The following is a 26,793-nucleotide window of genomic DNA, read 5'->3' on the forward strand; positions in this document are numbered from 1 at the left end:
TACCACACTAGACCTACGCCTAAAAGCCCTAACCCTAAAAATTAAGACCCTCTAAACCCTAACCCAAAAAGTAAAGACTCTCAAAGCCCTAACCCTGGAGACCCTAACCTTAATTTTTTTTTTTAAGACCTTAAAACCCTAACTCTAAATACCTGACCATAACTACAACCCTAAGACCCTAACCCTAAAAACCCTATCAACACTAAAACCACAAAATATTTTAAAACCTTAACACACCAACCCCCAACCCCTAACCCTTATAACTCCAGCCCTAACAACCTTAAAATCCTAACCCTAAACCCTGGAAACCCTAACCCTGAAACCCAACCCTAGTGCCTTAGCCCTGAAACCTTAAAACCCTAACATCTTGTTAGAAACACTCTGTAACCAATAACATAGGCTCAGGCAAGGATCTCAGTGAAGTAGCATTTTTATTCACGATTGCAATGGCAGGCGTCCCACAAACTACCTACTAGTTCCATAACACAGTTTATATAAATTTTTTTTTCCTCTCGGTGACCAGGACCCTCCCCAGTTTCCCCATTGACTGGGTAATCCAGGTTCACGATCTATCCGGTGCTTCACTGAAAATACACAGCTGCTGGCCTGTTACAAGTCAATTTTCTTTTTTCCTTGACTGTTTTCCTCTTTGAGGTGGTAATGTTTCTTACACCGTGATTTCCACCCAATTGCTCTAAGGATTCTGGTTGTCTGCATTTCACAAGGTTGTCTGGTAAGCTTTCTTCTCACTGCAAGCATATCTCAATACCACCTTCCTTCCCTCTAAACGATGTAACTCTGTGCTAAAACATTTTTATTCCCACAACCTTGATCCCCTTACCCTAAAAATCCTTATTCCCTTTAGCCCTAACAACTCTAACCACAACCCTAACCCTTCGTATCAACCCCCCGACGCTAATGACACTGACTAATGATCCAAACCCCAAACTGCCCCTAACCCCAGGCAACCCACAAAGAAACTGACACAAAGCTGAAAACTACAAAAAAGGCAAAACCCTGGATACAGACCCCAAATCACAAACACGCGACCAAAATGCTACAGAAAAGCCCCAGACGCAGGCCCCAAGCACTACAGCTAGGCCCCAGAAGCTCAAGACACATCCCAAAGCCAAAATGCAAGCCCCAAACGCTACAGAAAAGCCCCCAAACACCAGACACAGGCTGCAGAAGTCTACACGCGGGCCACGACCCACCCCCAGACACAGGCCCCAACCACACCCAGATGCAGACCCCAACTGTCCACAAGCAGCTCCCAACCCTCCCCCCATGAACTGGACCCCACCCCACCCAGATGCAGGCCCCAGCCCCAGCCCGCACGCCCCAAACTCAGGCCCCAAAGGTGTACAACCAGCTCCCAACTGCCCCCCTCAAAGGGAGGCTCCAAAGCCCGCCAGAGGACCCTAGAGTGTACAAGCAGCTCCCAACCCCCCCCAGCACAGGCCCCAACCCCCCCCAAGACACAGGCCCCAAAGGTGTACAAGCAACTCCCCGCCCTCCCCAGAGGCACGCCCCAAAGGTATACAAACAGCCCCAACCCCCCAAGACCCAGACCCCTACAGCATAGAAGCAGCTCCCAACCCCATCCCCCAAGGCACATGCCCCAACCCCCCCCCCCCCCAAGGCAGGCCCTAACAGTGTACAAGCAGCTCCCACCCCCCCCCCAGGCGCAGGCCCCAAAGGTGTACAAGCAGCTCACAACCACCCCCCCCCCCAGAGGCAGGCCCCAACCCCCTCCAGAGGCAATCCCGAAAGGTGTACAACCAGCTCCAAACTCCCCCCCCCCAGACGCAGGCGCCAAACCCCCCCCAGACACAGGCCCCGAAGGGGTACAAGCAACTCCCTCCCCATCCTCCCTCCCCAGAGGCAGGCCCCAGAGGTGTACAACCAGCACCCGACCCCCCCCCCCAGATGCAAGCCCCAAAGGTGCACAAGGCAGCTCCAAACCTCCCCCCCCCAACCCAGGCGTCCAGTGTACGAGCAGCTCCCAACCCCCCCCCAACGCAGGCTCCTATACTGTACAACCAGCTCTGAACCCCCACCCCCCCGCTCCCCAGACGGAGGCACCAAGCCCCCACAGAGGCAGGCCCCAAGGGTGTGCAAGCAGCTCCCAACCACCCCCCCCACGAGGCAAGCACCAAAGCCCCATAGAGGGAAGCCCCTAGCATGTACAAGCATCTCACAACCCCTCCCAGCTGCAGGCCCCAAAAGTGTACAAGCAGCTCCCAACTCCCCAGACATGGGCACCTACAGTGGACAAGTACCTCTCAACCACCCCCCAGCTGCAGACCCCAAAGCTGTACAAGCAGCTACAAACCATGCCCAAGGCAGGACCCTGCAGTGTACAAGCAGCTCTCAACCCCCCCCAGATACAAGTCCCAAAGATGTACAAGCAGCTCCCAACCCACTCCAGATGCAAGTCCAAAAGGTGTACAAGCAGCTCCCAACCACCCCCCAGATGCAAGTCCCAAAGGTGGACAAGCAGTTCCCAACCCCCTCCAGATGTAGATCCCTGCAGTGTACAAGCAACTCCCAACCCCCACAGATACAGATCCCTACATTCTAGGAACAGCTTCCAACCCCCCCAGATGCAGGCCCTGACCCCCCCCCCCCAAAACACAGTCCCCAAAGGTGTACAAGCAGCTCCACAAACCCCCAAGACACAGGCCCCAAAAGCCTAAACATATGCCAAGCAAGTACTAATGCAGGTGCCAAACGCTACAGACAGGCCCAAAAGCACAGGCACACACCCCAGATGCTCGAGGCCGAGACGTAACCTGGCTTTCTGAATTACTGGAAAGCGGCTTTCGTTCTCAGCGAGGTGTGCGCAGGCTAGACAGGATGGGGCTCCAGGCACCTCTTCACCTGTGGAAACACACTGCCATCAGGCACTGCCATGCCAGACAAGCTTTTTCTGTTAAAACACCCTTCTCAGATGCCCCGCGGCATTCAAGTGACCTGCTTTGCTCCGATTCTAAAGACTACTGTCACAGCCCACCTTGCCTGTGGCACCTGATCAACAGAAGAGAAAGCAACCATACCGTTTGGAAACCGTCACTGCACGTGCCGCTCCTTGATGCTCTGTAACCTCTTCTCAAATCCTCAGCCACTTCTGTGTAGAGCCTGCCATGGCACCTGCAAAGCAAGATGGAAACCCTTCGCAGTCACCTTGCGCAACTTGGCCATTCTGCTCCAACCCCACTCACGACCAGCCTGCCCTTCTCGTGCTGCTCTTCAGAGTGCAGCTTGGCCCCTCTGAGTCTGTGCAAGGCACCTGCGAAAGAAAAAGAAAAGCATAGGCCCCCAAGACCCAGACCCCTACAGCATAGAAGCAGCTCCCAACCCCAACCCCCCAAGGCACATACCCCAACCCCCACCCCCAAGGCATGCCCTAACAGTGTACAAGCAGCTCCCACCCCCCCCAGACACAGGCCCCAAAGGTGTACAAGCAGCTCACAACCACCCCCCCAGAGGCAGGCCCCAAAGGTGTACAACCAGCACCCGACCCCCCCCCAGATGCAAGTCCCAAAGGTGCACAAGCAGCTCCAAACCTCCCCCCCCATCCCAGGCGTCCAGTGTATGAGCAGCTCCCAACCCCCCCCCCCAACGCAGGCTCCTACACTACAACCAGCTCTGAAACCCCCCCCCCCCCACACTCACCAGACGCAGGCACCAAGCCCCCGCAGAGGCAGGCCCCAAGGGTGTGCAAGCAGCTTCCAACCCCTCCCCCCCCCGAGGCAGGCCCCAAAGCCCCATAGAGGGAAGCCCCTAGCGTGTACAAGCAACTCCCCACCCTCCCCAGAGGCACGCCCCAAAGCTGTAAACACAGCCCCAACCCCCCAAGACCCAGACCCCTACAGCGTAGAAGCAGCTCCCAACCCCACCCCCAAGGCACATGCCCCAACCCACCCCCCCCAAGGCAGGCCCTAACAGTGTACAAGCAGCTCCCAACCCCCTCCAGATGCAAGCCCGAAAGATGTACAAGCAGCTCCCAACCCCCCCAGATGCAAGTCCCAAAGGTGTACAAGCAGCTCCCAACCCCCCCCAGATGCAAGCCCCAAAGGTGCACAAGCAGCTCCCAACCCCCCCCAGATGCAAGCCCCAGAGGTGTACAAGCAGCTCCCAACCCCCCCCAGATGCAAGCCCCAGAGGTGTACAAGCAGCTCCCAACCCCCCCCAGATGCAAGCCCCAAAGGTGTACAAGCAGCTCCCAACGCCCCCCAGATGCAAGCCCCAAAGGTGTACAAGCAGCTCCACACCCCCCCCCAAGACACAGGCCCCAAAAGCCTAAACATATGCCAAGCAAGTACTAATGCAGGTGCCAAACGCTACAGACAGGCCCAAAAGCACAGGCACACGCCCCAGATGCTCGAGGCCGAGACGTAACTTGGCTTTCTGAATTACTGGAAAGCGGCTTTTGTTCTCAGCGAGGTGTGCGCAGGCTAGACAGGATGGGGCTTCAGGCACCTCTTCACCTGTGGAAACACACTGCCATCAAGCACTGCCATGCCAGACAAGCTTTTTCTGTTAAAACACCCTTCTCAGATGCCCCGCGGCATTCAAGTGACCTGCTTTGCTCTGATTCTAAAGACTAGTGTCACAGCCCACCTTGCCTGTGGCACCTGACCAACAGAAGAGAAAGCAACCATACCGTTTGGAAACCATCACTGCACGTGCCGCTCCTTGATGCTCTGTAACCTCTTCTCAAATCCTCAGCCACTTCTGTGTAGAGCCTGCCATGGCACCTGCAAAGCAAGATGGAAACCCTTCGCAGTCACCTTGCGCAACTTGGCCATTCTGCTCCACTGCTCCACTCACGACCAGCCTGCCCTTCTCGTGCTGCTCTTCAGAGTGCAGCTTGGCCCCTCTGAGTCTGTGCAAAGCACCTGCGACAGAAAACAGAAAAGCATAGGCCGCGGCAGCATCCAAAGCCGCAGCACAGCTAGGACAGGTACTCTCACCTGCTCCCTTACTCTGCCCCCTCACCTGCCCTCGACGCAGATGCTTCCATCTGCTCTCTTAAGCCAGCTACAACACCTCTGGAATATAAACAGGACTTTAACTGTATTTTGTGTAGTTAAGTAACTGCAGTGACAACCGCACCCCTAAAATAACTGCTGCATCTGTTCATCGCTCACCTTGCCAAAACCAGCTCTGGTCGTGAAGTCCCAGGTTGTACGCTGTGTTTCAGCTTTAACAAATGAAAACAGTCAGAAGGTAATCATTCAGCTGCCAGCATTAGCACCCATCCCTCAACAACACAAGGGACCCCATGGCTAATTTTATCATTTCAAAACAGCAGCCCCCTTGCCTCAGCACCTGGAAAGTAGATCAAGCCAGTCACCGGGTTGCCTACCGAGTCCTTGACAGTTCCAAAAGGAGCTCTTTCCTGTGACCAGTTCCTCCTAAGGTTTACCCCTCCTACTGCGGGGGGGAACGAAATACAAACAAAAAATCAAAACTCCATATCTGCGAGCTTTCAAGATTCAATGACAGACCTCTCCTCTAGCACTATTCAAGCACTATGCAAACAGCTGCTCGCAAGCAGCTCAGGTCTCCCCCTCCACATTTGCCAAACACCACAGAGATGACTCTGTGCCAGCTGCCCTTCAGTACGTGCCCAGAGGCAGACCGGATGTCTTTGCCAAAACAGTCCGGACAATGTATTAGTACACCAATGGACCGCCACGTTAGTTACCATCACTAACTACCAGGCAGGACAGCTCCAGGCCAAACACACACACACAGGCACGCTACAAACATTACGAACAAAACACAGAACACAAGGCGCAAAAAAAAAAGAGGACTCCCAGAGGGAAGCCCTACAGCAAGTCAGAACAGGTGCTCTGCAGCAGACCCAAGGAGAGACTCAAATGTCACTACATGCGACTGGAAGCAACTGCCAGAACTGGGATGATGGAGGCATAAAAAGCCTGCCTTCAAGACAAGAGACCAGAAGGATGGGGAGTGCAAACCCCAGAAGAAAAATGCTTCGGAAATGAACTCCCAAGACAGAGCTCCTGATGAAGCCCACATGAATTCCGCAACAGCGAGGATGGAAACAGATGCCATCTGAAACCGAATATGATGCACAAGACCTGAAACACATCTGCGCTTCAGGCTGTGACTGCAAGACAAGAAGTGCTCAGATCAGCCCTACAATGATGAAACAAGCATTTAGGACCTTTGGTGTGGCTAACAAGTTGCCCATCTAATCCGTCCAGTGGAAAAAGGCAATGAGGATATCAAGACCTGAGGAGCGCGTAACATATGATGATCACATCAAGAAACATTTGATACAAAAAAAAATTACACGCACAGAAGAAATGATCTCTTTAAGCTCCCACTGCAAGACAAGAAATGCTCAGCTTCCGATTGAGCATCAGCATTATTCCAGTGAGGTCAAGTGTTCAACACCCTCAGGACGGCTTCCCCAGGGCCTGCCAAGCACCAGGAGCAACAGCACAGACAACACAGAACACAGACACCAAGCTGGAACTGCCCTGCCTGGCACGTGCTCAAGCAATACCTGACAGAATCCCACGCCTCCACACACTCTGTCTGACCGTGATCAATCCTAAAAGGCCCCATCCACAGCAATGACTTAAAAGCACAGACCCTCGCCCTATGTGTGCATTCAAAACCCGAAAGCAAACATAGCACTTGCCCCACAACTTAGCATGGGAATGACGGGAGGCAAGTTCCATCCTCATCAAGGAACACAAAGGCTAGCCAGGACATTGCTTCCGGCACGAGGCTCCTCTTCACCTGCAGAAATAAAGCGCCATCAGGCACTGGCACACCAGCCAAACTTCTTCTAGTGAAACACCCACCTCAAAAACAAAACAGTAGTCCGCTGACCTGCTCTGCTACTGAAGTCAGATAGACCAACTCCAGACAACTGCCCGCCTTCCCCTGCCAACCACCCCCAAACACACAGTATTTGCCCCTGGACTTAATTCTCAGGGGTCACAATCCATCCTCAAGGTGGACCACAGAGGCCAACTAGGATGTTCCCGCTATCTTCTTCGTCCCCGGAAAAGAGGAGTCACCCAGAGGTGGGACCAATAGACTACCAAACCAAAACCAATGCCCTTTTTCCAACTTTTCTCCACTCACCTTCCCGATCCAGGCTTAGCGCTTCCATTTACTGTGCTGAGCCAAGGTCACGTGGCTTAGACCAAGGAGAAAGAACAAACAAAAATGACAATCCACAAAACAGTCTATACCCACTCCTCTTCTTTCCTCCCCTACCCCAACAGCCAAGAAGCCCCAGACACATGTTCCCCAACCCAGTACCACCGCTTCGCTCACCTAACATCCCAAGGAGATGCATCATCCTCGTGCCTCATTCAAGTGTCTGTGCCCATGCCCTGGGATACAAGAAACAGAAAGAGAAGGTCATATCCGTGATGGATACGCAAACAGTACAGCTCCTTGCAGAGGACTCAAACACAGAGACGAGAGCCAGAAAAAAAAAAAACACGCCCTCAGGTCCACAAATGCCAAAAGGCCATGAATGCACAGCAGCCCCAACAGGGGTAATCACAGACTTCTCCTTTACAGATGAGAACGGTGACCCTGCTCAGTCTTTCCATAATACTGCACTTATGCGGTCAAGCCCCTTCGGGTGCGTACTGAAGCTCCTTGTGAAGCCTCTGGACAGTTATGCAAATGGCTTGATATACCTAGAGATTAAAAGGTAACTCAAAAAAAAGGAACCGTACCCCACCATTTCCCAAAAACAAGTTAGCCAGCAACACCTCCTAAGCACACCTCTATTACGTGAATTCCAAGCACTTAAAAACTAGAAGGCTGCAACATCTGAAGACTCTACAGCCACACAAACCACAGGCAAAAGCTCCAAAAATATAACAAACTGTCCCTAACCCTGAAAAAGACTACCCCTTACATGCCTACTGCTGCTCTTTTCAGACACATGCTTACACAGGGAGCTTCGATGATACTTATCTCCTAAACTCTGCTCCATCACTTTGCCACCAAGGTTGTAACTTTGATAATATTTGCCTTAATTCTGCAGAAATCATAAGGGACCCAGAACCACAAAGCAAACACACAAAGTAACATTGACATCCTATCCATAAACATGCTATAACAATTACTCACCTGAAGAAGAGCTGCATGCAATACAGGCACCTATTACTAGATTGGTTTACTCTAACAGGTCCTACTAGTTGTTACCCCACAAAGATGGGCGTACCGGTCTCTACTTGGAAACACATCACTCTGTAGACTCTGACCCACCTAAAGACCCCTGCAACTGACTGAAGGAAAAACAAAGCACTTACCCCAAAGTGCAGCCCAGGCAGAATGAGCTCTCTGATGGGATGCCTGCGACTCCATTACCACTAGGCCCTGCCTGGGACCCAAAGCCAATCACCTGGGAAAGGGGAGGGGCAAAGCACAAAGTAGAAAGAGGAGAAGCAACACCTGTGGTTTATGTATCTATTTATATGGCTTAGCTCAACAGCATGCAGGGTGCAGACAAGAGAACTGGGTTGTTTCTAGAAGCAACAATCCCCATGTTTTGGCTTCAGCTTTGAATATTGAAAGCTTTTCTCCTCTACAACACCTGCCTCAGGAACCAAACAGCATTGCAGTGACCTGCATTGCTCCTATTCTAAAGACTATCACAGCCCACCTTGCCTGTGGCACCTGATAAGCAGAAGAGAAGGCAACCACAGCAATAAAAGACACTGCACCCTCAGGACAGTTACTCTCATCCCCTCCTTTACCTCAGCTGCTTACCTACCCCACATGGCAGATGCTTCCACCCGTTCTCTGAAGCCGCCTATAGCACCTCTAAAAGAGAAACTGGAATTTTACTCTATCTGATGTAGTTAAAAAAATTGCAACGACAGCCGCACCCCAAAAATAACACCTACCTCTGTTCATCACTCACCAGAGTCACTCCAGAGGCAGCTCGGGTCGGGACGTCCTGTACTGCACACTGCGTTTCAGCCTGAACAAAGGAAAACACAGTCAGACCATGAACATTCAGCTGACAGCATTAGCACCCATCCCTCAACAACAGAAGTCACCCCATATTTAATGTTTTCATTTCAAAACAACAGTCCACTTGCCTCTGTACCTGCAAGTTAGATCCAAGCTCGAAAGGAACGGCCACCATCACCCATGCCACCTGGGAACACAGAAGGACAAAATGATCGCTCTGCTTGCAAGCCTCCACCTGCCACATTGCTCCTCTGTCCCAAACAGCCTCACCTCAGACCCTCAGAGGGAAACACCTGAATGTCTTCCCTTTGCTTCAGATCAGGGATCACCAGGCTGATAGAACTCTCACCTTCCCTCACTGCTCCGTGTCATGGGGATTTCCCTGTCCAAGACTGCATGAAGCCCCTGCAGAGACAAGAGAAAAGCACACCCTGAGGCACCTCACAGCCACAGCGTACCTGCTGCAATACCTCTCTCTTCCCAGCTCCTTTACTTCAGCTCCTCACCAGCTCTGAGATTCTTCGCTTCAGTTTCCCCATTGACTGGGTAATCCAGGTTCACGATCTATCCGGTGCTTCACTGAAAATACACAGCTGCTGGCCTGTTACAAGTCAATTTTCTTTTTTCCTTGACTGTTTTCCTCTTTGAGGTGGTAATGTTTCTTACACCGTGATTTCCACCCAATTGCTCTAAGGATTCTGGTTGTCTGCATTTCACAAGGTTGTCTGGTAAGCTTTCTTCTCACTGCAAGCATATCTCAATACCACCTTCCTTCCCTCTAAACAAGGTAACTCTGTGCAAAAACATTTTTATTCCCACAACCTTGATCCCCTTACCCTAAAATCCTTATTCCCTTTAGCCCTAACAACTCTAACCACAACCCTAACCCTTCATATCAACCCCCCGACGCTAATGACACTGACTAATGATCCAAACCCCAAACTGCCCCAACCCCAGGCAACCCACAAAGAAACTGACACAAAGCTGAAAACTACAAAAAAAGGCAAAACCCTGGATACAGACCCCAAATCACAAACACGCAACCAAAATGCTACAGAAAAGCCCCAGACGCAGGCCCCAAGCACTACAGCTAGGCCCCAGAAGCTCAAGACACATCCCAAAGCCAAAATGCAAGCCCCAAACGCTACAGAAAAGCCCCCAAACACCAGACACCCTCCCCAGAGGCACGCCCCAAAGGTATACAAACAGCCCCAACCCCCCAAGACCCAGACCCCTACAGCATAGAAGCAGCTCCCAACTGATTCAAAGATCATAAATCCAATTTCTTTAAGTGATTTATTCTTTATTGACGGCGCCGGATGCACGGGGGATCTTTCCGCCTATCGTGCATCCCGAAGTGAAAAGCCGTCCCAAATTTATACATCACAGTGATTAATATTTTATTAACGCCTATACATATTCATTATCTAACCCCGCCTACTCTCGCTTCTCATGCTAATCAGTTTTTTGTGTCCTGCGCCTGCGCAGATCCTCTCAGTGGTCTTGGGCAGGGGTCGTTGAGCTGTGGTCGGTGGTCTCAGAGAGGAAGGCCATAAGTCTTTCTCACAGTGTACTTTTCACCCTTGGTCAGGATTCTGCTGAATTAGCTTTCTTCCTAACCGCAAGGACTGTTTTTTCTTCGAATCTTCTGCTCATTATTTTCTTATCTTGGATTCCAATGTCTTGTTCGAGATATATTGCCCGTATGTCCTATTTTGAGATACATTGTCCGTACATCTGTTTCCTGCCCTACACCTAATGTTCTGTTCTCCTTTAATAGTTTCATTCTTAACCCTTTCTTATCTGGAATCACCTCAGCTTCCCTAATCACAACCCCACCCCCCCAAGGCACATGCCCCAACCCCCCCCCCCCCCAAGGCAGGCCCTAACAGTGTGCAAGCAGCTCCCACCCCCCCCCCAGGCGCAGGCCCCAAAGGTGTACAAGCAGCTCACAACCACCCCCCCAGAGGCAGGCCCCAACCCCCTCCAGATGCAAGCCCGAAAGGTGTACAACCAGCTCCAACCCCCCCCCCCAGACGCAGGCCCCAAGCCCCTCCAGACACAGGCCCCAAAGGTGTACAAGCAATTCCCCACCCTCCCTCCCCAGAGGCAGGCCCCAAAGGGATACAACCAGCACCCGACCCCCCCACACATACAAGTCCCAAAGCTGCACAAGCAGCTCCAAACCTCCCCCCCATCCCAGGCGTCCAGTGCACGAGCAGCTCCCAACCCCCCTCACCCCAACGCAGGTTCCTATACTGTACAACCAGCTCTGAACCCCCCCACTCCCCAGACACAGGCACCAAGCCCCCACAGAGGCAGGCCCCAAGGGTGTGCAAGCAGCTCACAACCACCCACCCCCCCCAGAGGCAGGCCCCAACCCCCCCCAGATGCAAGCCCCAAAGGTGCACAAGCAGCTCCAAACCTCCCCCCCCCAACCCAGGCTTCCAGTGTACGAGCAGCTCCCAACCCCCCCTCAACGCAGGCTCCTACACTACAACCAGCTCTGAACCCCCCCCCCCACTCACCAGACGCAGGCACCAAGCCCCCGCAGAGGCAGGCCCCAAGGGTGTGCAAGCAGCTTCCAACCCCTCCCCCCCCCCGAGGCAGGCCCCAAAGCCCCATAGAGGGAAGCCCCTAGCGTATACAAGCAACTCCCCACCCTCCCCAGAGGCACGCCCCAAAGCTGTAAACACAGCCCCAACCCCCCAAGACCCAGACCCCTACAGCGTAGAGGCAGCTCCCAACCCCACCCCCAAGGCAGGCCCTAACAGTGTACAAGCAGCTCCCAACCCCCCCCAGATGCAAGTCCCAGAGGTGTACAAGCAGCTCCCAACCCCCTCCCAGCTGCAAGCCCCAAAGGTGCACAAGGCAGCTCCAAACCTCCCCCCCCCAACCCAGGCGTCCAGTGTACGAGCAGCTCCCAACCCCACCCCAACGCAGGCTCCTATACTGTGCAACCAGCTCTGAACCCCCCCACTCCCCAGACACAGGCACCAAGCCCCCGCAGAGGCAGGCCCCAAGGGTGTGCAAGCAGCTCACAACAACCCCCCCCCCAGAGGCAGGCCCCAAAGCCCCGTAGAGGGAAGCCCCTAGCATGTACAAGCATCTCACAACCCCTCCCAGCTGCAGGCCCCAAAAGTGTACAAGCAGCTCCCAACTCCCCAAACGTGGGCACCTACAGTGGACAAGCACCTCTCAACCACCCCCCAGCTGCAGACCCCAAAGCTGTACAAGCAGCTACAAACCATGCCCAAGGCAGGACCCTGCAATGTACAAGCAGCTCCCAACCCCCCCCCCAGATACAAGTCCCAAAGATGTACAAGCAGCTCCCAACCCCCCCCAGATGCAAGTCCCAAAGATGTACAAGCAGCTCCCACCCCCCCCCAGATGCAAGTCCCAAAGGTGGACAAGCAGCTCCCTACCCCCTCCAGATACAGATCCCTGAATTGTACAAGCAGCTCCAGCTCCCAACACCCACCCCCAAACGCAAGCCCATACTGTGTACAAGCAGCTCCCAACCACCACAGATACAGATCCCTACATTGTAGGAGCAGCTTCCAACCCCCCCAGATGCAGGCCCTGACCCCTCCCCCAGACACAGTCCCCAAAGGTGTTCAAGCAACTCCCCCCCCCCCCCAGATGCAAGCCCCAAAGGTGTACAAGCAGCTCCACACCCCCCCCAAGACACAGGCCCCAAAAGCCTAAAGATACGCCAAGAAACTACTAATGCAGGTGCCAAACGCTACAGACTGGCCCAAAAGCACAGGCACGAGCCCCAGATGCTCGAGGCCGAGACGTAACTTGGCTTTCTGAATTACTGGAAAGCGGCTTTCGTTCTCAGCGAGGTGTGCGCAGGCTAGACAGGATGGGGCTTCAGGCACCTCTTCACCTGTGGAAACACACTGCCATCAAGCACTGCCATGCCAGACAAGCTTTTTCTGTTAAAACACCCTTCTCAGATGCCCCGCGGCATTCCAGTGACCTGCTTTGCTCCGATTCTAAAGACTAGTGTCACAGCCCACCTTGCCTGTGGCACCTGACCAACAGAAGAGAAAGCAACCATACCGTTTGGAAACCGTCACTGCACGTGCCACTCCTTGATGCTCTGTAACCTCTTCTCAAATCCTCAGCCACTTCTGTGTAGAGCCTGCCATGGCACCTGCAAAGCAAGATGGAAACCCTTCGCAGTCACCTTGCGCAACTTGGCCATTCTGCTCCAACCCCACTCACGACCAGCCTGCCCTTCTCGTGCTGCTCTTCAGAGTGCAGCTTGGCCCCTCTGAGTCTGTGCAAGGCACCTGCGAAAGAAAAAGAAAAGCATAGGCCGCGGCAGCATCCAAAGCCGCAGCACAGCTAGGACAGGTACTCTCACCTGCTCCCTTACTCTGCCTCCTCACCTGCCCTCGAGGCAGATGCTTCCATCTGCTCTCTTAAGCCAGCTACAACACCTCTGGAATATAAACAGGACTTTAACTGTATTTTGTGTAGTTAAGTAACTGCAGTGACAACCGCACCCCTAAAATAACTGCTACATCTGTTCATCGCTCACCTTGCCAAAACCAGCTCTGGTCATGAAGTCCCAGGTTGTACGCTGTGTTTCAGCTTTAACAAATGAAAACAGTCAGAAGATAATCATTCAGCTGCCAGCATTAGCACCCATCCCTCAACAACACAAGGGACCCCATGGCTAATTTTATCATTTCAAAACAGCAGCCCCCTTGCCTCAGCACCTGGAAAGTAGATCAAGCCAGTCACCGGGTTGCCTACCGAGTCCTTGACAGTTCCAAAAGGAGCTCTTTCCTGTGACCAGTTCCTCCTAAGGTTTACCCCTCCTACTGCGGGGGGGAACGAAATACAAACAAAAAATCAAAACTCCATATCTGCGAGCTTTCAAGATTCAATGACAGACCTCTCCTCTAGCACTACTCAAGCACTATGCAAACAGCTGCTCGCAAGCAGCTCAAGTCTCCCCCTCCACATTTGCCAAACACCACGGAGATGACTCTGTGCCAGCTGCCCTTCAGTACGTGCCCAGAGGCAGACCGGATGTCTTTGCCAAAACAGTCCGGACAATGTATTAGTACACCGCCACGTTAGTTACCATCACTAACTGCCAGGCAGGACAGCTCCAGGCCAAACACACACACACAGGCACGCTACAAACATTACGAACAAAACACAGAACACAAGGCGCAAAAAAAAAGAGGACTCCCAGAGGGAAGCCCTACAGCAAGTCAGAACAGGTGCTCTGCAGCAGACCCAAGGAGAGACTCAAATGTCACTACATGCGACTGGAAGCAACTGCCAGAACTGGGATGATGGAGGCATAAAAAGCCTGCCTTCAAGACAAGAGACCAGAAGGATGGGGAGTGCAAACCCCAGAAGAAATCTCTTAGGAAATGAATTCCCAAGACAGAGCTCCTGATGCGACCCAGATGACTTCTGCAAGAGTGAGTATGGAAACAGATGCCATCTGAAACCGAATATGATGCACAAGACCTGAAACACATCCGAGCTTTAAGCTGCGACTGCAATACAAGAAGTGCTCGGATCAGACCCATGATGACAAAACAAGCATTTAGGACCTTTGGTACGGCTAACAAGTTGCCTTTCTAGTCTGTCCAGTGCAAAAAGCAATGAGGATATCAAGACCTGAGGAGCACGTAACATGATGATCACATCAAGAAACATTTGATACAAAGACCCGAGGAGTGCATGACACAGAACACACCCTGCAGAAGCAGCACTACAAGACAAATAAACAGATGGGAACTGTCCTGCCTGGCACATACACTCACACTACAAAATACCCCCTGCTCCTTCTATTAGCCTGATGACCCAGCCTCAAGCAGCCTGAAGGTGACCCAGCCTGAACCACCCTCACAGTGGCACCAAGTATATTCAGCCGGCTGGCTCCATGCTGCTCCGGCTCCCAGCTCCCATCAGCCACACCACATATGCAAATACCAGGTGCCCCTCAACTTAGCTCTCAGATTGCTGGATGGTAAATTCCCTCCACCTCAAGAAATGCACAGGCACTGAGAGACATCTTAGTCCATGGCCAGGCTTATCATCATCTGCAAAAACAGCGTACCAGCATTCACTAGCACACCGGCCCTGATGCCCACCTCCTCCGCAATACTGACTACCGCTGAAGCAATATACGGTTGTGCTCACCCGTTCCTCTCTGAGTCCAAGCTCCAACAGTACAGCCAGTATCACCCACACCACCTGGGAAAACAAAGGGATAAAATGATCGTTGTGTTCTCAAGTAATCACCCACCACACTGCTCCTCTATCCCACCCAGCCTCACCTCAGACCCTCAGCAGATTCTGAGGAAGGCCTGCTGCAGCACCTGCTAAAACAGGGGAAACACTTCAAGGACTTGCCTTAGGGGGACCTTGCTTAGGGACACTGACTGGGCTGACGACCCTCTCGCCTTTCCTCAGCACTCCACAAAGTGGGGATTCACCTCTCCAAGGCTGCAGGAAGCACCCACAAAAGAAAAAAAAGAAAAGGCAGATCCTCAGGCACCTCACAGGCACAGCCTACCTGCTGCAATACCTCTCTTTCACTAGCTCTTTTTCTTCAGCTGCTCACATGCTCCAACTCGGCCGGGCCGGCACCACGGACTGGTGGTGCTTTCCACACTGCTGGAAAGCAGGCTTTATCCTCAAGGCACGTGCAGGCTAGATGAGATGGGGCTCCAGGCACCTCTTCACCTGTGGAAACACACTGCCATCAGACACCGCCATGCCAGACAAACTTTTCCTGTTAAAACACCCTTCTCAGATGCCCTGTGGCATTCCAGTGACCTGCTTTGCTCTGATTCTAAAGACTGATGTCACAGCCCACCTTGCCTGTGGCACCTGACCAACAGAAGAGAAAGCAACCGCAGCGCTTGGAAACCATCCCTGCACGTGCTGCTCCTTGTCACTCTCCGGCCTCATCTCAAATCCTCAGCCACTTCTGTGGAGAGCCTGCCATGACACCTGCAAAGCAAGACAGAGACCTTTCATAGTCACCTCGTGCTACTTGGCCATTCCGCTCCAACCCAGCTCATGACCAGCCCCCCTACTTAAGCAGCTCTTCAGAATGCAGTTTGCTCCTTTGAGCCTGTGCGAGACACCTGTGAAAGAGGAAGAAAAGCATAGGCTAAGGCAGCATCCAAAGCCGCAGCACAGCTAGGACAGTTACTCTCATCTGCTGCCTTACCTCTACCCGCTTACCTACCCCGAGGCAGATGCTTCCATCTACCCTCTTCAGCCAGCTACAACACCTCTAAAACAGAAAAGAGGGGTCACTTAGAGTGACAGTGACAACCACAACCCAACTATAACTGCTCCGTCTGTTCATCGCTCACCTTGCCAGAGGCAGCTCTGGGTGTGACGTCCCAGGTTGTACGCTGTGTTTCAGCTTTAACAAATGAAAACATAGAAGGTAATCATTCAGCTGCCAGCATTAGCACCCATCCCTCAACAACACAAGGGACCCCATGGCTAATTTTATCATTTCAAAACAGCAGCCCCCTTGCCTCAGCACCTGGAAAGTAGATCAAGCCAGTCACCGGGTTGCCTACCGAGTCCTTGACAGTTCCAAAAGGAGCTCTTTCCTGTGACCTGTTCCTCCTAAGGTTTATCTAGGACTGGAGAAAAATAAAAACACTCCACATCTGCGAGCTTTCAAGATTCAATGACAGACCTCTCCTCTAGCACTATTCAAGCACTATGCAAACAGCTGCTCGCAAGCAGCTCAAGTCTCCCCCTCCACATTTGCCAAACACCACGGAGATGACTCTGTGCCAGCTGCCCTTCAGTATGTGCCCAGAGGCAGACCGGATGTCTTTGCCAAAACAGTCCGGACAATGTATTAGTACACCGCCACGTTAGCTACCATCACTAACTGCCAGGCAGGACAGTTCCAGGCCAAACACACACACACAGGCACGCTACAAACATTACGAACAAAACACAGAACACAAGGCGCAAAAAAAGGACTCCCAGAGGGAAGCCCTACAGTGACAGCAAGTCAGAACAGGTGCCCTGCAGCAGACCCAAGGAGAGACTCAAATGTCACTACATGCGACTGGAAGCAACTGCCAGAACTGGGATGATGGAGGCATAAAAAGCCTGCCTTCAAGACAAGAGACCAGAAGGATGGGGAGTGCAAACCCCAGAAGAAATCTCTTAGGAAATGAATTCCCAAGACAGAGCTCCTGATGCGACCCAGATGACTTCTGCAAGAGTGAGTATGGAAACAGATGCCATCTGAAACCGAATATGATGCACACGACCTGAAACATATCTGCGCTTTAAGCTGCGACTGCAAGACAAGACGTGCTCAGATCAGCCCTACGATGATGAAACAAGCATTTAGGACCTTTGGTGTGGCTAACAAGTTGCCCATCTAATCTGACCAGTGGAAAAAGGCAATGAGGATATCAAGACCTGAGGAGCGCGTAACACATGATGATCGCATCAAGAAACATTTGATACAAAAAAATTACACGCACAGAAGAAATGATCTCTTTAAGCTCCCACTGCAAGACAAGAAATGCTCAGCTTCCGATTGAGCATCAGCATTATTCCAGTGAGGTCAAGTGTTCGACACCCTCAGGAAGGCTTCCCCAGGGCCTGCCAAGCACCAGGAGCAACAGCACAGCACAGACAACACAGAACACAGACACCAAGCTGGAACTGCCCTGCCTGGCACGTGCTCAAGCCCTACCTGACAGAATCCCATGCCCCCACACACTGTTTGACCGTGATCAATCCTAAAAGGCCCCATCCACAGCAATGACTTAAAAGCACAGACCCTCGCCCTATGTGTGCATTCAAAACCCGAAAGCAAACATAGCTCTTGCACCCCAACTTAGCTTGGAATGACAGGAGGCAGGTTCCATCCTCATCAAGGAACACGAAGGCTAGCCAGGACATTGCTTCCGGCACGAGGCTCCTCTTCACCTGCAGAAATAAAGTGCCATCGGGCACTGGCACACCAGCCAAACTTCTTCCAGTGAAACACCCACCTCAAAAACAAAACAGTAGTCCACTGACCTGCTCTGCTACTGAAGTCAGATAGACCAACTCCAGACAACTGCCCGCCTTCCCCTGCCAACCACCCCCAAACACACAGTATTTGCCCCTGGACTTAATTCTCAGGGGTCACAATCCATCCTCAAGGTGGACCACAGAGGCCAACTAGGATGTTCCCGCTATCTTCTTCGTCCCCGGAAAAGAGGAGTCACCCAGAGGTGGGACCAATAGACTACCAAACCAAAACCAATGCCCTTTTCCCAACTTTTCTCCACTCACCTTCCCGATCCAGGCTTAGCGCTTCCATTTACTGTGCTGAGCCAAGGTCACGTAGCTTAGACCAAGGAGAAAGAACAAACAAAAATGACAATCCACAAAACAGTCTATACCCACTCCTCTTCTTTCTTCCCCTACCCCAACAGCCAAGAAGCCCCAGACCCACGTTCCCCAACCCAGTACCACCGCTTTGCTCACCTAACATCCCAAGGAGATGCATCACGCTCCCAGCTCCTCTTGTGCTCCGAGCATCTCCAGCATTTCAGGACCTGGAACCGCTGACGCCTGGCGCGCCTCAGGAACGTGGTAGGAGATGTACTCTGCTCTTTCAAGGTGCTTCCAAAGCCTGCATAACAGGCAAAGCAGACTAACACAATCCACTGACCAACTCAGGGCCCACACTGCCGTCCACTCACCCTCGTGCCTCATTCAAGTGTCCGGGCCCATGCCCTGGGATACAAGAAACAAAAAGAGAAGGTCATATCCGTGATGGACACACAAACAGTACAGCTCCTTGCAGAGGACTCAAACACAGAGACGAGAGCCGAAAAAAAAAAACACACCCTCAGGTCCACAAATGCCAAAAGGCCATGAATGCACAGCAGCCCCAACAGGGGTAATCACAGACTTCTCCTTTACAGATGAGAACGGTGACCCTGCTCAGTCTCTCCGTAATACTGCACTTATGCGGTCAAGCCCCTTCTGATGCGTACTGAAGCTCCTTGTGAAGCCTCTGGACAGTTATGCAAATGACTTGATATACCTAGAGATTAAAAGATAACTCAAAAAAAAAGGAACCGTACCCCACCATTTCCCAAAAACAAGTTAGCCAGCAACACCTCCTAAGCACACCTCTATTACGTGAATTCCAAGCACTTAAAAACTAGAAGGCTGCAACATCTGAAGACTCTACAGCCACACAAACCACAGGCAAAAGCTCCAAAAATATAACAAACTGTCCCTAACCCTGAAAAAGACTACCCCTTACATGCCTACTGCTACTCTTTTCAGATGCATGCTTACACAGGGAGCTTTGATGATACTTATCTCCTAAACCCTGCTCCATCACTTTGCCACCAAGGTTATAACTTTGATAATATTTGCCTTAATTCAGCAAAAATCATAAGGGACCCAGAACCAAAAGCAAACACACAAAGTAGCACTGCCATCCTATCCGTAAACATGCTATAACAATTACTCACCTGAAGAAGAGCTGCATGCAATACAGGCACCTATTACTAGATTGGTTTACTCTAACAGATCCTACCAGTTGTTACCTCACAAAGATGGGCGTACCAGTCTCTACTTGGAAACGCATCAGTCCATAGACTCTTAACCACCTAAAGAAACCTCCAACTCACTGAAGGAAAAACAAAGCACTTACCCCAAAGTGCAGCCCAGGCATAATGAGCTCTCTGAAGGGATGCCTGTGACTCAATGACCACTAGGCCCTCCCTGGAACCCAAAGCCAATCACCTGGGAAAGGGGAGGGGCAAACCACAAGTAGAAAGAGAAACAGCAGCTGTGGTTTATTTATTTTTGCTTCAGCTTTAAATATTGAAAGCTTTTCTCCTCTACAACTCCTGTCTCAGGAACCAAACAGCATTCCAGTGACCTGCTTTGCTCCTTTTCCAAAGACTATCACAGCCCACCTTGCCTGTGGCACCTGATAAGCAGAAGAGAAAGCAACCACAGCAGCAAAAGCCACGGCACCCTTAGGACAGTTACTCTCATCCCCTCCTTTACCTCAGCTGCTTACCTACCCCACATGGCAGATGCTTCCACCCATTCTCTGAAGCCACCTAGAGCACCTCTAAAAGAGAAACTGGAATTTTACTCTATTTGATATAGTTAAAAAAACTGCAGCGACAACCGCACCCCAAAAATAACAGCTACCTCTGTTCCTCACTCACCAGAGTCACTCCAGAGGTAGCTCGGGTCGTGACGTCCTGTACTGCACACTGCGTTTCAGCCTGAACAAAGGAAAACACAGTCAGAAGACAAACATTCAGCTGACAGCATTAGCACCCATCCCTCAACAAAAGTGACCCCATATTTAATGTTTTCGTTTCAAATAGCAGTCCACTTGCCTCTGTACCTGCAAGTTAGATCCAAGCTCGAAAGGAACGGCTACCATCACCCATGCCACCTGGGAACACAGAAGGACAAAATGACCACTGTGCTTGCAAGCGACCACCTGCCACACTGCTCCTCTGTCCCAGCCAGCCTCACCTCAGACCCTCAGAGGGAAACACCTGAACGTCTTCCCCTGTGGTGGTTTTACAGGGGTAGGCGACCGAGCTCCACCAAAACCGCTCTCTCACTCTCCCTCCTCAGAGAAGGACAAGGAGAAAATACAAGGAAAAAGGGCTCAAGGGTTGAGATAAGGACGAGGAGATTACACAGTAAATATCGTGATAGGCAAAACACACTCAGCATAGAAAGATAGAAAGATTTATTGCTTATTACTACACAATGTAGAGAAGCGAGAAACAAACGAAAGCAACCAAAAGCACCTTCCCCCCCAACCACCCTCTTCCACCTTCTCCCCCCCAGTGGTACAGGTGATCGGTGTTTATGGTCAGTCTATAGCGCTTCTTTGCCGCCACTCCTTCTCGGACGCCCTCATCCCCTGTGCTGAGGGGTTCCTCCCACAGGATGCAGTCCTTGGTCAACTGATCTGGCATGGCCTTCCCACAGGCAGCAGCTCTTCCAGAACTGTTCCAGATGTAGGTCCATACCACGGGGTCCATCCCTCAGGAGCAAACTGCTCCAACCTGGGTCCCCCACGGGCAGCAGCTCCTGCCAGCTCACCTGCTCCTGCGTGGTCCCCTCTCCACGGTCTACAGGTCCGGCCCGGAATCTGCTCCGGCAAGGGTCTTCCACAGGCCGCAGCCTCCATCAGTGCAGGTCCACCTGCTCCACCGTGGCCTCCTCCACCAGCTGCAGCATGGAACCCTGCTCCACCGTGGTACTCCGTGGGCTGCAGGGGGACAGCCTGCTTCACCATGGTCCTCGCCACAGGCCGCAGGGGACTTCTGCTCCGGCACCTGGAGTACCTCTCCCCCTCCTTCTTCACTGACCTTGGCGCCTGCAAGGCTGTTCCTCACTCCTCTTGCTCTCCCAGCTGCTGCATGGACCAGCGTGGTTTTTTTTTTTTTTCCTGTCTTAAATATGCTCTCACAGACGCGCAAACAACATCACTTATTGGCTCCGCTCAGCAGCAGGGCCCTTACCTAACATGGGGCAGCTTCTAGATTCTTCACACAGAAGCCGCCCCTAGAGCTCCCTGCTACCAAAACCTTGCCACATAAACCCCCCACGTCCCTTCACTTCGGTTAAGGGACGACCAGGCTGACAACACGCTCGCCTTCCCTCACTGCTCCGTGACACGGGGATTTCCCTGTCCAAGACTGCACCAAGCACCTGCAGAGACGAGAGAAAAGCACACCCTGAGGCACCTCACAGCCACAGCGTACCTGCTGCAATACCTCTCTCTTCCCAGTTGCTTTACTTCAGCTGCTCGTTAGCTCGATCTAAGATAAATGTGCCCGGGCGGCGCCGCGCCAAAATGTGCCCGGGCGGCGCCGCGCCAAAATGTGCCCGGGCGGCGCCGCGCCAAAATGTGCCCGGGCGGCGCCGCGCCAAAATGTGCCCGGGCGGCGCCGCGCCAAAATGTGCCCGGGCGGCGCCGCGCCAAAATGTGCCCGGGCGGCGCCGCGCCAAAATGTGCCCGGGCGGCGCCGCGCCAAAATGTGCCCGGGCGGCGCCGCGCCAAAATGTGCCCGGGCGGCGCCGCGCCAAAATGTGCCCGGGCAGCGCCGATCACCGACCTACCCTTTACAGATGAAAAAGGTAAATCTGATACAACCCTGCTCAGTCTCTTGGTAATACTGTGCCTACGTGGTCAAGCCTCTTGCAGTGTGTAATCAAGCTCTTTTTAGTCCTCTGGAGAGTTACACAAGTGCCTTCATACGTCTAGAGATTCAAATACAGCCCAAAACCAGAAGTGTACCTCACCATCCCAAAAACAAGTGAGCCAGCAACCTCTGCTAAATATCCCTCTAGTAAGTGATTTCCAAGCACTTAAAATCTAGAAATCCATAGACTCCAACCTGCCCAAAGAACCCTGCAACTGACTGAAGGAAAAACAAAGCACTTACCCCAAAGAGCAGCCCAGGCACAATGAACTCTCTAATGGCATACCTGGGACTCATATACCATTTGGCCCCGCCCAGCACCCAAACCCAATCACCTGGGAAAGGGGAAGTGGTAAAGCACAAGAAAGTAAAAAGAGCACAAGCAGCACAGCAGCTGTGGGTTTTTTTTTTGGTGTTTTTTTTAGTTTTGTATTTTGTTTGTTTGTTTTTTGTTTTTCTTTTTTTTTTTTCTTTAATCTGGTTTAGCTCAATAGCATGCAGACTGCAGACAAGAGAACTGGGGTGATTCTAGAAGCAACGATCCCCATGCTTTTGCTGCAGCTTTGAATATTGAAAGGACAATATGACCAAGCAAGTAACTGAAATTTTTTCACCTAGAATTAGCTCAAACCTTTATTTATATAGAAAGAAAAATCTGGGAGCATAACAGATTATATGCCAAAAAAAATCAATTCCATGTAATAACATCACTCGCAGGAAAAATCACGTACTTGAGTAGGCTATCTGAAAACCAAAAGGCTATGCTGATGGGTCAAAACACACTACAGGACAATGGAGCCTGGCCCTCTGCTGCACCAACTTAAAACTCATCCCTACACTCACCAAGGTGCAACCCCAGCCCAAACACAGACACACCATTTCAGCCTCAACACAGTTTTGGAAACTGCTGGAAAGCAGGCTTCAACCTCAGCGAGGCGTGCTCAGGCTACACGGGATGGGGCTTCAGGCACCGCTTCACCTACTGAAGACGACCACCATCGGGAGCTGCCACGCCAGACGACCTTTTTCCTCTGAAACACCTTTCTCAGGAACCAAACAGCATTCCAGTAACCTGCTTCGCTCCTATTCTAAAGACTATCACAGCCCACCTTGCCTGTGGCACCTGATAAGCACAAGAGAAAGCAACCACAGCAATAAAAGACACAGCACCCTCAGGACAGTTACTCTCATCCCCTCCTTTACCTCAGCCGCTTACCTACCCCACATGGCAGATGCTTCCACCCGTTCTCTGAAGCCACCTAGAGCACCTCTAAAAGAGAAACTGGAATTTACTCTATTTGATGTAGTAAAATAAGTGCAGCGACAACCGCACCCCAAAAATAACAGCTACCTCTGTTCATCACTCACCAGCGTCACTCCAGAGGTAGCTCGGGTCGTGACGTCCTGTACTGCACACTGCGTTTCAGCCTGAACAAAGGAAAACACAGTCAGACGATAAACATTCAGCTGACAGCATTAGCACCCATCCCTCAACAACAGAAGTCACCCCATATTTAATGTTTTCATTTCAAAACAGCAGTCCACTTGCCTCTGTACCTGCAAGTTAGATCCAAGCTCGAAAGGAACGGCCACCATCACCCATGCCACCTGGGAACACAGAAGGACAAAATGACCACTGTGCTTGCAAGCCACCACCTGCCACTCTGCTCCTCTGTCCCAAACAGCCTCACCTCAGACCCTCAGAGGGAAACACCTGAATGTCTTCCCTTTGCTTCAGATCAGGGATGACCAGGCTGATAGAACTCTCACCTTCCCTCATTGTTCTGTGACACGGGCATTTCCCTGTCCAAGACTTCACAAAGCCCCTGCAGAGACGAGAGAAAAGCACACCCTGAGGCACCTCACAGCCACAGCGTACCTGCTGCAATACCTCTCTCTTCCCAGCTCCTTTACTTCAGCTGCTCACCAGCTCGAACTGAGATTCTTCGCTCACAGCGCCGCGGCAAACTCTGCCCGGGCCACACAACACACACGGCACAAGCTACATTGTTTAAGACACACGAACTGGAACATTCCTGCCCAACAATCAGTAGCATCGCACAGGAAGGATGCCAAACGCTCCTAGAAACCAAACCTACCAGTCCTGAACAGCTCCCCTGCCAGACAATTCCCCACCTCCTCCTGCCAACCACGCTCAGCACACACGCTACTTGGCCGTAAAAAAAAAAGTAAGAACATACACAAAAAAAAACAACTGAGCTCCACAAATGCCAAAAAGCCATGCACACACAGCAGCCCCAGCAGGGGTATTCACAGACTTACCCTTTACAGATGAAAAAGGTAACTCTGATACGACCCTGCTCAGTCTCTTGGTAATACTGCGCCTACGTGGTCAAGCCTCTTGCAGTGTGTAATCAAGCTCTTTTTAGTCCTCTGGAGAGTTACACAAGTGTGTAGAGATTCAAATATAACCCAAAAACACAAGTGGATCCCACCATCCCAAAAACAAGTGAGCCAGCAACCTCTGCTAAATATCCCTCTAGTAAGTGATTTCCAAGCACTTAAAATCTAGAAATCCATAGACTCCAACCTGCCCAAAGAACCCTGCAACTGACTGAAGGAAAAACAAAGCACTTACCCTAAAGAGGAGCCCAGGCACAATGAACTCCCTAATGGCATACCTGAGGCTCATATACCATTTGGCCCCGCCCAGCACCCAAACCCAATCACCTGGGAAAGGGGAGGGGCAAAGCACAAGAAAGTAGAAAGAGCACAAGCAGCAGCAGCTGTGGGGTTTTTTTTTTTTTTTTTTTAAATCTGGTTTAGCTCAACAGCATGCAGACTGCAGACAAGAGAACTGGGGTGTTTCTAGAGGCAACAATCCCCATGCTTTTGCTGCAGCTTTGAATATTGAAAGGACAATACGACCAATCAACTGATTTTTTTTCAGCTGGAATTAGCTCAAACCTTTCTTTACATAGAAAGAAAAATCTAGGAGCATAACAGATCACTCATCAAAAAAAAAACCACCAATTCCATGTAATAACATCACTCGCAGCATAAATCACGTACTTGAGTAGGCTATCTGAAAACCAAAAGGCTATGCTGATGGGTCAAAACACACTACAGGACAATGGAGCCTGGCCCTCTGCTGCACCAGCTTAAATCCTATCCCTACACTCACCAAGGTGCAACCCCAGCCCAAACACAGACACACCATTTCAGCCTCAACACAGTTTTGGAAACTGCTGGAAAGCAGGCTTCATCCTCAGCGAGGCGTGCTCAGGCTCCACGGCATGGGGCTTCAGGCACCGCTTCACCTACTGAAGAAGACCACCATCATCACGAGCTGCCACGCCAGACCACCTTTTTCCTCTGAAACACCTTTCTCAGGAACCAAACAGCATTCCAGTGACCTGCTTCGCTCCTATTCTAAAGACTATCACAGCCCACCTTGCCTGTGGCACCTGATAAGCAGAAGAGAAGGCAACCACAGCAGCACAAGCCACAGCACCCTCAGGACAGTTACTCTCATCCCCTCCTTTACCTCAGCCGCTTACCTACCCCACATGGCAGATGCTTCCACCCGTTTTCTGAAGCCACCTAGAGCACCTCCAAAAGAGAAACTGGAATTTTACTCTAATTGATGTAGTAAACTAACTGCAGTGATGGGCACGAAAATGTGCCCAGATGGCAGCAATCACAGACTTACCCTTTACAGATGAAAAAGGGGACCCTGCTCAGTCTCTTGGTAATACTACCGTGCTTATGCGGTCGAGGAACCGTACCCCACCATTTCTTAAAAACGAGTTAGCCGACAACACCTCCTAAGCACGCCTCTATTACCTGAATTCCAAGCACTGAAAATCTAGAAGGCTGCAACGTCTAAAGACTCTACAGCCACACAAACCACAGGCAAAAGCTCCAAAACTATAACAAACTGTCCCTAACCCTGAAAAAGACTACCCCTTACAGGCCTACTGCTGCTCTTTTCAGACACATGCTTACACAGGGAGCTTCGATGATACTTATCTCCTAAACCCTGCTCCATCACTTTGCCACCAAGGTTGTAACTTTGATAATATTTGACGTATAATATTTGACATACAGGCAAAGACTCACAAGTAAGCCCCGCAATTCGGCAAAAATCATAAGGGACCCAGAACCACAAAGTAAACACACAAAGTAGCACTGCCATCCTATCCGTAAACATGCTATAACAATTACTCACCTGAAGAAGAGCTGCATGCAATACAGGCACCTATTACTAGATTGGTTTACTCTAACAGATCCTACCAGTTGTTACCTCACAAAGATGGGCGTACCGGTCTCTACTTGGAAACGCATCAGTCCATAGACTCTTAACCACCTAAAGAAACCTCCAACTCACTGAAGGAAAAACAAAGCATCTACTCTAAAGTGCAGCCCAAGCAGAATGAGCTCTCTGATGGGATGCCTGTGACTCAATGACCACTAGGCCCTCCCTGGAACCCAAAGCCAATCACCTGGGAAAGGGGAGGGGCAAAACACAAGAAAGGAGAAAGAGGAGAAGCAGCAGCTGTAGTTTATTTTTTTTTTGCTTCAGCTTTGATTATTGAAAGCT

General features: G+C 51.5%; 1 protein-coding gene across 2 annotated transcripts in view; it reads right to left on the reverse strand.

The window, feature by feature from the left end:
• Positions 1-412: 412 nt before the first annotated feature.
• The window catches only part of LOC308176539 (uncharacterized protein), a 47,831-nt gene continuing 21,450 nt past the window's right edge, over positions 413-26,793 (reverse strand). Inside the window, exons 10-39 of one of the 2 annotated variants that reach the window (XM_080552424.1) lie at positions 23,450-23,499; positions 18,726-18,759; positions 18,508-18,655; positions 18,313-18,367; positions 17,864-17,961; positions 16,541-16,643; positions 16,362-16,414; positions 16,232-16,279; positions 16,077-16,127; positions 15,854-15,990; positions 15,599-15,720; positions 15,388-15,480; positions 15,175-15,228; positions 13,547-15,074; positions 13,063-13,447; positions 12,799-12,886; positions 9,501-9,787; positions 9,265-9,399; positions 9,131-9,181; positions 8,942-9,001; positions 8,792-8,841; positions 8,328-8,419; positions 7,333-7,706; positions 7,138-7,192; positions 5,375-6,786; positions 4,670-5,209; positions 4,406-4,493; positions 3,060-3,292; positions 2,769-2,883; positions 413-711 (exon numbers count right to left, since the gene is read on the reverse strand). In XM_080552424.1, coding sequence (XP_080408550.1) covers positions 18,529-18,655; positions 18,726-18,759; positions 23,450-23,499 — 211 coding nt within the window. In that variant the 3' untranslated portion in view covers positions 413-711; positions 2,769-2,883; positions 3,060-3,292; ... (23 more) ...; positions 18,313-18,367; positions 18,508-18,528. Of the gene's footprint in view, positions 712-2,768; positions 2,884-3,059; positions 3,293-4,405; positions 4,494-4,669; positions 5,210-5,374; positions 6,787-7,137; positions 7,193-7,332; positions 7,707-8,327; positions 8,420-8,791; positions 8,842-8,941; positions 9,002-9,130; positions 9,182-9,264; positions 9,400-9,500; positions 9,788-12,798; positions 12,887-13,062; positions 13,448-13,546; positions 15,075-15,174; positions 15,229-15,387; positions 15,481-15,598; positions 15,721-15,853; positions 15,991-16,076; positions 16,128-16,231; positions 16,280-16,361; positions 16,415-16,540; positions 16,644-17,863; positions 17,962-18,054; positions 18,242-18,312; positions 18,368-18,507; positions 18,656-18,725; positions 18,760-23,449; positions 23,500-26,793 lie in introns of those variants that run through there. The other variant, XR_013938312.1, reaches the window with a different exon arrangement.

This window comes from Anser brachyrhynchus (genome assembly GCF_964034855.1).
Source record: "Anser brachyrhynchus genome assembly, chromosome: 12".
NCBI lineage: Eukaryota > Metazoa > Chordata > Aves > Anseriformes > Anatidae > Anser > Anser brachyrhynchus.